Raw genomic sequence first — 14441 nt, 5'->3', positions numbered from 1 at the left:
AATCCTTGGTACAATCTTCGGGTTGGAATATATTAGTATATTATATGTTACTATCCATAGTAACATAGATCACTTTGATAAAATCCGTGATAATCATTGTATGTGCACATGAAGTATGGATTAACTTATAACGCCAAGTTTCCAACTTCGCAAAGTCAATAAATACTTCTTGGGGAAAGGTATCCGTTTCTATAATAAAATTCCATAGAAGCCGAATTTTTTACAAATGATTTAAATTTAATATATTTAAATCATTTGTAAAAAATAGAATAAAAATAAATAGAAAGATTATACAGATCATAAAAAAGCGTGGAATTAATACTTAATTACTTCCAGGCAGAAAACATTACATGCATATGTAATTATACTTAACTAACATGACTGCATTTTTAAATGTTGTAAAAGAGTAAATACTTAGTTTCTTGCCGGTTCTTATCGGTAGAATCTACTTTCAGAACCGGTATCCTTTTAATTTTAACATACAATAACTGTTGTTACAGGGTCAAAGGCATCTAGCCAGATGAAATCTATGGCGTCTGCTAGTGATTGACAAGATGACGTCAGCTGCCCTGCTCGTCTTCAGTGCACTGCTTACCAGGACATTATGCGTGATCGCTCCCCAAATACCAGGTAATTATAATCAGTGGAAGGAAGAGAAGAGAGAAAAAATGTCTCTATGATTCTTTATATCCATATACTAAGTTTACTTTCAATACAATTGTTCATAATTATCATTTATTAATGCAAACTTTGATACATATTAGCTTATCCAATTTAATTCTGTTTAGATGATTCTTCGAACGTATTTTATTTTAAATTTGGAACATGTTCCATTTCCACACAAGAACATGAACATTAGTGACGTTATCCATAATTTATAATCATATTAATAATTTAAAAAAAGAACAAATACATGTATCACTTAATTAGAAATTTAAAAAAGGAAAGCTAATTTTGTGAATTAACCTAAAGTATTCTAATTACAAAGAAAATAAATCCTGAATTTGGGTTAAATACACGCATATATTGGTCTAATTTTATGTCCGTACACTGAGCCTAAATAGCTCATTCCATTTAAAGTCATTCATGCTCTTGACCCCTTAAGGTTTTATTGTATCCACTTGTACAACATGTTTACAAGCAAGTTGGAGAAGAAAATTTTGCATTAAAACGAAAGAGACTAATTATTACGAGATATTTTTTAGCACAGAAAGTGTTGTAGCATTTTTTTATAAATTTTAGTAATCATTTTAAAATAAAGATAAATACTTACTGAAAGGAATATTGTTTATTTTTTTATAGCTTAATTATGATCACTTGGTGGTAGGGCTTGGTGCAAGCCTAATTGAGTAGGTACCACCCACTCATCAGTTATTCTGTCTCCAAACAACAGTGCTCAGTATTGTTGTGTTCCGGTTTGAAGGGTGAGTGAGCCAGTGTAACTACAGGCACCAGGGATATAACAATTTAGTTCCCAAGTTTGGTGACACATTGAAGGATTAGTTTGTATTTCTTACAGCGTCATTGTCTATGGGTGATGGTGACAGCTTACCAATATATTACCTATCAGGTGGCCTATATACTTGTCCGCTAACCTATACTATAAAAGAGATATTAAAGTGTTTATTTTAAAGCATTTTGTTATAATAGTCAAGATCTATCGTCCTCGATAGTGTTTCAGAATTTCAATTCAAATAGAAAACAAAATAGTGTTTCGTTTTATATGAAACATCCTCACTTAACTCTGTAGCATTAAATTTTCATTCGATTTTCTTCCCTTAACAAATTTTAAAGTGTCCGTTTTATTTTTGTTTAATATTCGTTTGTCTCGCCTTTCGCAATTTCGTACGAGCGTTTCTCGCTTATTTCTGCTTTCCAGGAGTCTTCAAATGGCAGAGTTGAAAAATAATGTGACGTTTAGAAAATTTTCCACTGAGTTAGTTTCAAGCGTTTGCGTTATAAAAATTTATGATATTTTCCTTTACACTAATAAACAAATATATATTTTTTCGTTCGAATTCTGTATTATGCTTATTATATTAGTTCAAACGGAAATTAATCTGTCCCTACTTTTATTTTTACAAGAATTATAAAGAGCTTTAATTGTAAAAAGATCTGTTCTGTCCGGAGCTAATGATCCAGTTTTAAATATATTTCACTGGTAGACTACATTATTATCTATAAATTATATTATGACGTAGTTTTTTGAACGAACGAGCATATGGGCCACTTGATGATAATTGGTCACCACTGCCCATAAACAATGGCGCTGTAAGAATTTTTAACCATTTCATTCACCGCCAATGCGCCATCAACCTTGAGTACTAAGATGTTACTTCCCTTGTGCCTGTAGTTGCACTGACTCACTCACCCTTCAAACCGGAATACAACGATACCAAGTACTGTTGTGTGGCGGTAGAATATCTGAGGAGTAGGGCTTGCACCAAGCCCTATTACCAAGTAACTGCTTTACTAATGAATTGCATGTATTTAAAGTTGTGTTTAATATTTACAAATGTTGAATTTTAATTTAGATTTCAAAACCGGTGACAAGAATGTGATAAAGGGGCCGTTTTGGAACGAAGTCTTCACGGAGGTGTACGAAGATCAGGAAGAAGACATTTCGACGACCACATCGGAGCCATTGCCGTTCTTTGAAGATGACGCTTCAACGAACAATGTAACTGCACAGTTGGGGAGCCGAGTTCACTTACATTGTCGAGTGCATGATTTAGGCGAGAAAACCGTAAGTTTACCTTCATAGTCACGTCGGTAGCTCTTAAGCCGGTCGTCCACAGCGACTCGCAGTGATATAGCAGAAATGCTATCGCGGGTTACCATCGATACAGTTGCGAAGCTGTAGCGCTTTAGCATCATTTCTGTAGCGCGTTGCAAATGCGACTGACGCGCTTTAATAGCATCGCTTCAAAAAGTCGTCGTGGGTGATGGTCCTTAGAGGCCTTGGTTTGTATCTAGTACAATAAGTTCTATCACCTTGAAACCTTTTTGTAGCGATACACTCATAGCAATGATGTCGCGCGTCCGCATCGATACAGTCGCGATGTGGTCGCTGGTTATGTGCCATTGCTCACAGTCTCACATTCAGTCACGATGCAAATCCATCAGTAAGAGCACAAAAATACCTGTGATTGTTACAGTTGCAACGAAGTCGTTGTCAACATTTGTCGCGATGCAAACACGATACCATCACGCTTCCATAGCGAACGCGATTCAGTAACGGCAATCCTTCCATTACTTCCCCGATGTCCAACACGGTTGTGCGTTTGCATACAATGGCGAAGCTATAGCCCTTTAGCATCACTGTAGCGCGTTGCAATTGCGATAAACGCGTTAGTAGCATTGCTGTAAAAAGTCGCTCTGGATTAGCGGCCTTTGTTTATATCTAATACAATTAATAAGCGTCACCTCAAATATATTTTATACGCTAAATTTGAAGACTTCATATGTTATACACGTATTGGTTAACGGGCCACTAAGCGCTGTAAAAAGTTGCATTTTCGATCTTGGTCCGTCGGACTATTGTCATCTCCAGTCCTAGCACAAGCTTTAAACTTAAAATCAAATTAAATTAAAATACTTACGTGTAAGTAAGACACATAAGAGGCGAGGAGAGGCCTTATCGGTAAAATGAAAACTACAGAACTATGCAATATACATATTTTTAAATTTGATTTTTGTTGATGTCCTTTCTTCGTTACCCAAAAGTTGATTGACATAGAATTATATTATGCAAATATACATTAAATCTACTAGTACTAGTACTGTGAATCTTCTGTAGTCAATAAAGTTTAAAAAAGGAAAAAAATAAACGGATTATGAGCCGTTTTCCAGGTGAACAACAAACAACGTTGCCAACTATGGAATAAAAGTATATATCTGTGAGTGTGTATTACCATGTGAGCTGGTTCAAACAAACCATATAATTATTACGAAATATACAAAGCTCTAATCAGGAGTAATTCAAGGAAATTACCTTAGTAATATAAATACAAGCAGTTTTATAACAGTTTCGACACACTTAATGTTTTATATTGAATTAAATCACATAACTTTGATCTTGAAGTAATAGTGCAAGAGTATTTAATATAAAACTGCCGGCTCATTGCATTCAGCGTTGACAGGAGCTGGTTTATTTTTCACGGAGCGCGGTATTGCAATACGACGGGGAAATGCTTGTAATAGAAATACTTGCCACAGCGTGGTCTTGATTTATTAGTAGCTAGTTTAATTTTGAATTGTTTGTAATTCCTTGGTGGTAGTGCATTTGAGTAGTATCCGTCAATTCTATATCCTACTGCGTATTCTACTCAGTATATTTTTGTTTTGCTTGGAAAGGTGAAAGAACCAATGTAATTTTTGCAATGTTGGTTTTGCATTGGTGGTTTGAGGATTAGTTATATATTTCTTAATGTGCCAATGTTTTTGGGTGATTATGGTAACTTTCCATCATGTGGGCTATTCGACTATCTACCTATTCAGTGTTAAAATAATAATTGTGGTGAAATTAGGTACATTATATTGCTTGAATTTTAAGTTACTAAATTAAATTTATAGCTGAATCTAAGATAGGCATGTTCTATAATGTCTTGCTATCATCGTTCGCTTATTCCATTCCATATATGTAATGTCATACAAATAAGGAATATAATTTTACTTTCAGCAAAGCCGATGTTATGCTTTCATTGTAATTCTTTTGAAGTTGTTAATTTGTTGATGTCCTGCCAACATATCTTAAGTTTTCACATGCACCAATGGTAAATAAAAATAAGCGGCTATTTAAAAAAAAATTGTAGCCGAATTAAAAAAAAAAACTCAATAAAAAATGAGTGTCTACAACGCCTACAAAGGAGTTCGAATTATAAAAAAAAACCGTATTGAATTTAACCATATTTTTTTCGACTACCTAAAGCGGCATGTGTTGAAACATTCATATTTTTTTTTCATAAACCGTACGGATCACACGCTAGCTATTGTACGTTGATGGTACTAAACTATTCCACAAGTATCAATAACAACTGTACAAAGTCCGAACGCAAACAGCGAACGTGGCTGAGGACGCATGGAATACAAACAAAAACAGGCATTTATTTGTATCAAAGTAATACCAGTGATATATAAACGACCTCCGTGGTCAAGTACACCGGTTTTCATGGGTACACTCCGAGGTCACAAGTTCGATTCCCGGCCTAGTCGATGTAGAAAAAGTTGATTAGTTTTCTATGTTGTCTTGCGTCTGGATGTTTGTGGTACCGTCGTTACTTCTGATGTTCCATAACTCAAGTGCTTTAGCAGAGTAATGTATGTGACGTTGCCTAATATTTAAAAAAATAAATCATTAATGGTTATTATAAAAGAGTTCTATACCCTTATATGTAGTTTAGTTTCGTTCGCTTTTAAACCCGTATCCTTAGTCGGAGATCAAGCTGCCGATAAAGCAATGGACAGATCAACAGATAGAGTTAATTTCGCATTAGCGTCGTATAATATTAGTGTAGATTATATGTTACTAGCGACCTCCCCGGCTTCGAACAGGTGCAATGCTGATACTAGATATACTACAGAATTTATTTATTTACGACATCATATCAGAAACTTCTAAAATTAATCTTATATTTACTACAGAAACCTTCCTCGCGAATCACTCTATCTATTATACGGCATCAAAATTCGTTGCTTAGTTTAATGATCTAAGCATACGTACGGACCTCAGTGGAAAGCGACTTTGTTTTATATTAAGTTATGAATTTTTTGTTAAAATAATTCATTGAAATTCACTTTATCTTTAAATATCCCATATAAACCCAAAAATTATATATTATATATAAAAAAATATGCCGTAATGTTATATTAAAAGAAGGGTATATCGGAAAAGGTTAAGGTGCAATCTGACGTAAATGGCTGGGAAGTTTTTGTGTAAGCCCGCGTGGGTGCCCCCATTCTCTTCGTGGGAATTCAGTTGTAAATGTATTCAAAACAACTTATTCCAAATTTAAACTAAACTGTTACATATAATGTCATATTCCGATGCCATATACTTATCGTTGCTTCTCAAAATTATTTACTTTGACAAAGTATCAGATATAAAAGGGTGTAATAAACTCCTATAATGTTTATGAAGATAGCGATGGAAAATATATAATCTTTATCATAGTATAAAAAAATTGTTTGTTATTTATTAAAAATAACTGCTTATTTTATATGTGAAATTGACTGGAGAATGGCATTCTTTAAATTATGAATATATAAATTAATAGAAAATGAAATTTGTAGCTTTCGAATTTTATTTACTATATAATATAATAGTAATAATAATTAAATAACCGATATAAACTAGTTTGATTTTTATCATCTAATATAATATAATACCTATAATTTGACTTGACACTTACTCACAAAAGTCAGTTACAATTCAAATTTCATAAAGATATTTTCATGAGTTACTATAAAAACAATGTTTTTACGTTAAAGATTGTCACCCCCTTAATTTTTTAACTATAAGATTGAGAGATATGAGCTACAACTTATACCTAGGAAGGTTTAAATTACTGTAACACTCTGTTTTGAATTTGGATAACCGATTTTGAGGTTCATTTTTTAAGTTTTATTTTTGAATAGTTATCGTATTTTTTTTTTTTTTAAATACACGAATACTTTAAAGCGGGATTTCGTCAGATGCAGAAAGTCGAAATCCTTTAGCTTATCTTAGAAACATTCCGAGTGAGAATGACAAGCAATGGAACACACGGTTGAATTATGTAAACAAGATTAATATCAATGTAAATGTCATATATTCTAACGTATTTTTATTTCATTTTTCCATAGATATCCTGGGTAAGAAGGCGAGGAGATGACCTGCATCTACTATCGTTTGGACGTCATACATACTCAGCAGACTCGAGATATTCCTTGGCGTTTGAACATCCTAATGACTGGCGCTTACTCATTCAGTACGTAAGTGAAAGGGATGAAGGATATTATGAATGTCAAATGTCGACGCATCCTCCCCTCGTGAGAAGAGTTCATCTCGCTGTCGTTGGTAAGGAAATTAATTTTATATAATTTGTCAAAGAAATATTGCTGATCTAAGCGAGTTTGTAGCTTTCTATAGATTCATATCGAACATTGGGATTATTCCGACCGAGAAAAAAGTGCTTTCGCGTCCTCACTCGTGGGTTTCGTAAAAGCCGATTAATGGGATCTTGTTAAATACATACGGATGCGTTTAAAAATCATATGACAACGGGCAGATAACGACTTAATCAAACCATGTGAAGGGTTATTTAAGAATATTAGGTTTACCTACAGGTAAAAAATAAGTCATTAATAATAATGCTAGTAATATAAGACTTTTTGTTGCAATTAATCATTTTCTTGAAGGAATTTTACCCATATGGAAGTTATCGATATTAAAATAATTTCGCTTATTAAATAAGCACGTGTAACTATCTACTTAAAGGTTTATTTGTGTGCACGTATTGTGATCGCAAAAGATTATGAAATAGCTTACCAGCAAATAACTGTTAATATTAAAATAACATTCCATTTTTAATTGCGAGTTCGTAGAATGAGTTTTATAATTTAATTATAGCTCATGAATCATAAAGCCAGATAAATATAGACTGAGTTATCCAAACACAATGATGATACAAATAAAAGAAATATAAATGTCGAAACGAATTTAAGAAGATCACATTTTGATGAATTCATACTTCTCTAAATAACTTCGCATCAATATTAAGACATATGTCGGTTTAGCAAAGCAGTAAATATAGATTATGTTGTTCTAGCGTAAAGAGTTAATAATCCTGTGTAATTAACAGACATGAGGTAATTAACCCTTTAACGTAAGGGTTGTGACATAATGTATTATGTTTGACAAAATATTTGTCTAGTAGGAAAACAAATAGATTATGATTTAGATATTAAGATACATTATATAATTATGTCGAGTCTCTAGAGTCGAGATGGCCCAGTGGTTAGAACGCGTGCATCTTAATCGATGATTGCGGGTTCAAACCCAGGCAAGCACCGCTGATTCATGTGCTTAATTTGTCTTTATAATTCATCTCGTGCTCGGCGGTGAAGGAAAACATCGTGAGGAAACCTGCATGTGACAAATTTCATAGAAGTTCTGCCACATGTGTATTCCACCAACCCGCATTGGAACAGCGTGGTGGAATATGTTCCAAAACCTTCTCCTCAAAGAGAGAGGAGGCCTTTAGCCCAGTAGTGGAATTTACAGGCTGTTGTAGTATATAATTATGTATTCTCTTCATACTCTTTGTGTCCATACGGGTATATATTTTGTCCTTTTGTTTGTATCACAAATTGTTAAACGATTTGTGAGTGACTTTTACCATTGTCAGAAGCTTCAATTCAAACCATACAAATGGTATAGGAATGCATCCAGTACATATTAATGTACAATAATTGTTGAGCATAAAATAGCACTCCATCTCTGGGCTACGATCTCACGTATTTTGAGGAGAAGATTTCCCAGTCTTCTCCTTTACAACAAATCGTTCTGGTGTTATGTCTGTGATACGCATGTGATCTATTTGAATCCCCAATCAGCTGATTGTTTTCATGTTTTATTTCAGAAATGAAAAAGACATGAAATTTGACAAAAAATTTAACTGTATTCCTAAATTCACATGGCTATCTTGATCCTCATATTTATTTATTTATTTATCTAAGCAACTCAAGTTCGATGGACATACCCTCCGTACTAGGTGAACTGTATGACGGTAGGAGCACATTTCTCGATCGCGAGTCAATAGCTGCATAGTATAAGCAAAAGTTACATGCCGCTTCCATAATTGTTCTAATTATACAGAGCACTTATTTTCATATAATATATACATACAAAGCAAGATGAGACTACCTGTAAATAGTAGAAATTTAACCTTGATAATTTTGAAATGACATGATACATATAACTGTTAATGGCAAAGCTGGTAAACAAGTTATTTCTATTTTCTACTTACATAAGTGCAAACGACTTATTAGGAGTGGAAACGCTAATACTCCAATAGGTCAGGATCAATAGCCAGCCACGTCACGTCACTCTGCGGTCTAGAGCCATCGAGCTATTGTTGATATAATACAATAGATTGTAAGCCCTTACCTTATATAAGGCATATATTTAAGTAAACGGCTGAGATTTTCTTTAGCATTATTATTATTAAATACTTAACATTTAATATCTGTGAAATAAATGAGGTTAATTTGTAAAATTTAATTATAATTTCACGAATTTTAAACAGAACTTACAAGCGTACATCTTAACAGATATTTTGGTGTAAAATCTTGTAATTTGTGTTCATAACTCATTATCAGGAGGAAACTTGCATATGTATAAAACACTTTTGCCACATTTTTTATTAACTACAGAAAATTAATAACAAAAAAGTAGCAAAAATGAGGGCCAAAATCATATCCTGAAACGAATGGAGTCCTAAGTTCAGCAGTGCGACATTTTCCAAGTAAAGTTACTCAATTTTCTTTATAATTTTTAAGCATTAAAGTGCTTTCTATGTAACAATAGATAGATATTTTTCATTGTAAACTTTTCCAAGAATATTTCAGAGTTATACAAATCTTCCATACAAAGTTTTCATTTATAGTTTTGTCAGCGTTCGCGGTTAAAGCAGCTGAAAGGATGATTTTCGCAAACAACATTTATAAACGAGGTGTTGCTTCAAAACCTCTTAAAGTCTTATTTAACTTGTTATATCTCTAAATTGGTTGAAATATATAAAAGTAGGATACGTACATTCTTTGTCGTGTACATACGACCTTTTGATAGTTAAGATGTATATTCTTTTGTATAAAATGTATTTCATGTCGCCTTTGAATTGGTATTAATGTATTCCTTCGGAATAGTTGAACTTTATAAATTCATGGCCGTATAAATTCAAATAGCATCCTAGACAGAGAAATACCAAATTCGAAGGACACTTGGTCTACTAGTTTAAAATCGGAGAGTAATACAGAAATGGCATGAAGGAAGCTCTACCTAGCTGGTTCTCCAAGTTTTAGCTGATGTCTCTCGAATAAAATGCACTATGTGTCCATCGACTCGACTGCATTGAGAACTAAAACGAGCTTCACGAAGTTTTCTTACCATTTCATTCGCAGGCGGATTTTATAAAATAATTTGTTTTGAAAATAAAAATAAATAAAATTTTAACAAAAAGAAAAACCGACTTCAAACAAAACAGTATTTTAAAACAAATTAAAATGCACTCAAAAGTAATAAAAATACTTGCATATTTAACACATTTTTGAGAGTCCTCCTAGGTAAAATGAAATGAAAAATATTAGACTACTTAAAAGTCGATTTACGATTATATAATGTAATTATAGTTATTGTTATATTTGGAGCCGGTGTCAGCCACGGGTACCCGCTTCAACAATCAACAGAAAGAAGCGATACGAGCCTCTTGATTGACCCAGTATATTATCGTATAAAAGGTAATTTGTAAGAAACATATTTCTTAAAGTATTCTCGTATTGTTTTTTGGTAGGTATAGTATAGGGTTGGCTGACACCGACTCCAAATATAGCAATAATTATAACTACATTATATAATTGTAAATCGACTTTTAAGTAGTCTAATATTTTTCATTTCATTTTACCTAGGAGGACTCTCAAAAATGTGTTAAATATGCAATTATTTTTATTACTTTTGAGTGCATTTTAATTTGTTTTAAAATACTGTTTTGTTTGAAGTCGGTTTTTCTTTTTGTTAAAATTTTTTTTTTTTTTTTATTTTAAGTGAAGCTGATGTAGACTAACATTTTTTTCTTAATTTGGATAGATTAAGCGTGCCGATTATATGAATCAGAAACTACTTCAGGGACAATTTCAAAAGAAACTTTCGAATAAAGCAAAAATAGACTTTCGAAAATGCGGCTTAAATATGTCATGCGACATAAACTACAAGGTACCACTCTCGAAAGAGCTGTAATCGACCTCAGTAAAAAAACTTTGCAAAAGAGCTATTCGTATGCTATGTCGTACATCATATACACAAAATTTGATTAAAGACAGAAAGAAATTCTGCCCCAAATCGCACCCTAACTGTAAGCCGTTTAGGAGTTCCGTCAATACATAGTATAAAACAAAGTCGCATTCTCTGTCCCTATATCTTTAAAACTACGCAACGGATTTTGATGCGGTTTTTTTTAATAGATAGTGTAATTCAAGGGGAAGGTTTATGTATATAATAAATGAACAATATAGTAAAGAAACACTGACAATTTTAGAAGTTTGCAATGTGATGTCGTAAATAAACAAATTCTTTAGTATATTTAGTATCAGTATTGCACCCGTGAGAAGTCGGGGCGAGTCGCTAGTTGATTATAATATTTGATTATGACAATTACATGAACATAACCACGTTCCGGAAGGTGATTCAAATATCCAAGTAACCCATAAATAAAAGATTCGACCGAGTATTGCTAACGTGCTCCTCAGAATTGTTCCGTTTCCTCCCGTTCCCTTAATTTGTCATGGATCCTGTGCTCAGAACCTTAACAAACTTTCACCAAACTACCCTTAAAGTATATCCTTTAGAATAAAAAAAGAATCATCAAAATTGGTTAACGTGATTTTGAGTTATTCACCTATTTGTCGCGCATATACATAATGCAAATTTAAGACTTACGTCGTTTTCATACGGATACCATCATCGGAAAAAAATAAAAAAAAAATGGGACCCCACGGGAAGCACTACCTTTCAAACAAAAAAAAAATTATCAAAATCGGTCCACCCAGTAAAAAGTTATGAGGTAACAAACATAAAAAAAAAAAAAAAAAAAAAAATACAGACGAATTGATAACCTCCTCCGTTTGGAAGTCGGTTGATAAGTTGTGTTGTGTTTAATTTAATTTGGAAATATAAATACACATATGCAATCTAATTTTAAACTATCATTATCGTAAACATGAATGGAAATAGTTTATTGGTAATAAAAATAGATGGCGCTTTACAGTATTTATTTAAATTAAATTGAAAATATTAGCATTTAGACTTGTTGCTGTAAATTGGCACATTATATAATTTTATGTATAATAAGTAATATACCTATAAACATAAAAGAGATTTGATTTATAAAAAAAAAATAATTAAAATTAATAGGTTCATTAGGTATTTTACCGCCAAATATCAATACTTTTAATTTCGTATCCCGTTTTGTAAGATCTGTTAGCCAACGAGGACAAGGGATTCCCAAAGTTTAAGGCGCATTCGTAATGTGAGGAATAGATAACATTTTTTACAGACCCATTGTCTATGGGCGGTGGATCATTTACTATCAAATCCCTCACTTGCCAGTCCACTATTACAAAAAACAACAATTTGATTGATTGATGTCGTTTTCATTTTCGTTTGATTTCGATCACAGTAGTCATGTAAAACATGAAGAACAGCCAACTCTTAGGATACATAAAGTGTATGTGGAAATATTACTCACTACACAAAGAGTGGACAGAAGTAATTTGCAAGATCAGCCTATTGGTGTCAAAACTGACAAGTTCTGCCTAACATCGAACTGCTCCAAAAAAATCTCCTGTGACCGCGTTTACTATGCGCTGTTGCGGAGGAAAGGCGTGCTGACAAACAACATTCCGCATTTACGTAATGGGCGGCTGTATCGACATTTGCACTATAGCGTAAAAAAAAATATTAAAACATATTTATATTTTGCAAAAACAAGCCGAAGGTTCTCTTGGTATTATATTATTAAATGATAAAAATTGTAAATGAAAAAAAAATCATAATTGCGAAAACGAGGGTAATTCGTAAAGGGTAATAAAAAAAATTAGCATTAATATAAAGTAGTATTACTTTATATCACTGCTATTTTTTTAAAGCGAATAAGCATTGCTTTATTCCATATAAATTATATTTTAAAAAGTTTTTAAAAGGGATTACCGAAAAAAAGGTTTTAATGAAATTTAAAGATTAAATGAATTGAATATATTTTACTGTACACCACAAACAAAAATAAAAATGATTAGGATTAAACACAGAAACAAAAAAAAAAAACAAATTAGCAAAATGAAAACATAGAAAATAAAAATGTCCATCTTATCAAATTATAATCATGCTTTAACGATTAATGCTTTTGAATATGGAAGGGAAATTTTGTAATTTCTTTATTGTTCTTTTATACAAGAAAAATTTAATTATATTCGTGAAATGTTGTATTCTACACCAGCTATTGTAAGACCATTTCTAAGGTAGTCTTTGTTCTTAGATCAAACAATGAGGGAGATAAAATTCCAAGCACAATTCTCGTCTAGATAACAGAAAGCTAATCCTGCGTCGAATGCCAGCGAATAAATAACAAAAATATCTTAAATAGAAAATGTTACGAAAATATCATAATTCGAAAGATTTTGTTTGCTAAAAGTGACAAAAGACTTTTTCGTTTGGTCGCGAATTATCTTAATATATCCAGTAATGTGATATGCATAATGACATTTAGTAGGGTGGCTTTGTATGAGCTGATTTGGGTCGTACCTTGAAGGTTAACCGACCATGTGAAGGACGTATGTGATAGTCAAAGAGTAAAAGGTGTAGGTGTGCGCATTTTAATATGAACGTGAAATTGTCCCATAAAAGGAATAGTATAATCTTACAAGTTAAATAAGTTATTTAGATCAATTGTATTTTTCAGCATTAAGAAATGGGTATGTGTGTGTGCGTTTGCATTACCGTGAGTTCATTATATATATGTACATATGCATTATAAAGATAAAGATAGCTAATACTATTTTTATTTTGAATAGCATATCGAAAAGTCAATCACAGAAGCGAACATCAGGATATGATTCTGATAAATGTAAAAGTAGCTCTGCCTGTCTGTTTCTATGTCAGCCTTTTGCTTTTCCACGCTCAAACCACGGAATTTTATTTATATTTTTCTTAATAGATTTTATTGAATTTCCTAACCACTACAAATACAAGTTCAGCAGTAAAATGTTGATAGGGTTATAGGGAACTACAATTTGGGAATAAAATGAACAGGAATTTATCATTTAATGAGATATAATATATTTACGTTCAGTAAATAATGTTTCGCAATCATCTCACGACTCTGAGCTTTCATAATATATGCATTCCGAGCGTTCCCAGTTTTTTATTCATACGAGCAGTCACGATGCCAGCATTCCAGGCGGCAACGGTACGTTTTGCGGTACAATATCATGCCAAAATAACTGCGGGAAATCGAATATTTTCATACATTCGATTCCGTATTTTATCGAAAATACATAATTTATATTTCGATGACTGAATACTAACAGGTGTAACGGCAAGTGTAAATATACTGATTATAATTTTATGATTTAACTATAATTATGTAAGTGTTTATACGATAAATAAAAATAAAAGTAGCATTTAATATTTG

General features: G+C 32.4%; 1 protein-coding gene across 1 annotated transcript in view; it reads left to right on the top strand.

The window, feature by feature from the left end:
* The first annotated feature begins 518 nt into the window (after positions 1-518).
* LOC124539410 (titin homolog) overlaps positions 519-14441 on the top strand; it is a 35893-nt gene continuing 21970 nt past the window's right edge. Inside the window, exons 1-3 of the mRNA XM_047116802.1 lie at positions 519-630; positions 2535-2746; positions 6844-7057. Of these exons, the coding sequence (XP_046972758.1) occupies positions 555-630; positions 2535-2746; positions 6844-7057 (502 nt within the window). The 5' untranslated portion in view covers positions 519-554. The remainder of the gene's footprint in view (positions 631-2534; positions 2747-6843; positions 7058-14441) is intronic.

The sequence above is a fragment of the Vanessa cardui genome, chromosome 22, assembly GCF_905220365.1.
Source record: "Vanessa cardui chromosome 22, ilVanCard2.1, whole genome shotgun sequence".
In the NCBI taxonomy this organism is placed as follows: Eukaryota; Metazoa; Arthropoda; class Insecta; order Lepidoptera; family Nymphalidae; genus Vanessa; species Vanessa cardui.
This window is presented reverse-complemented; position numbering and strand designations above follow the sequence as displayed.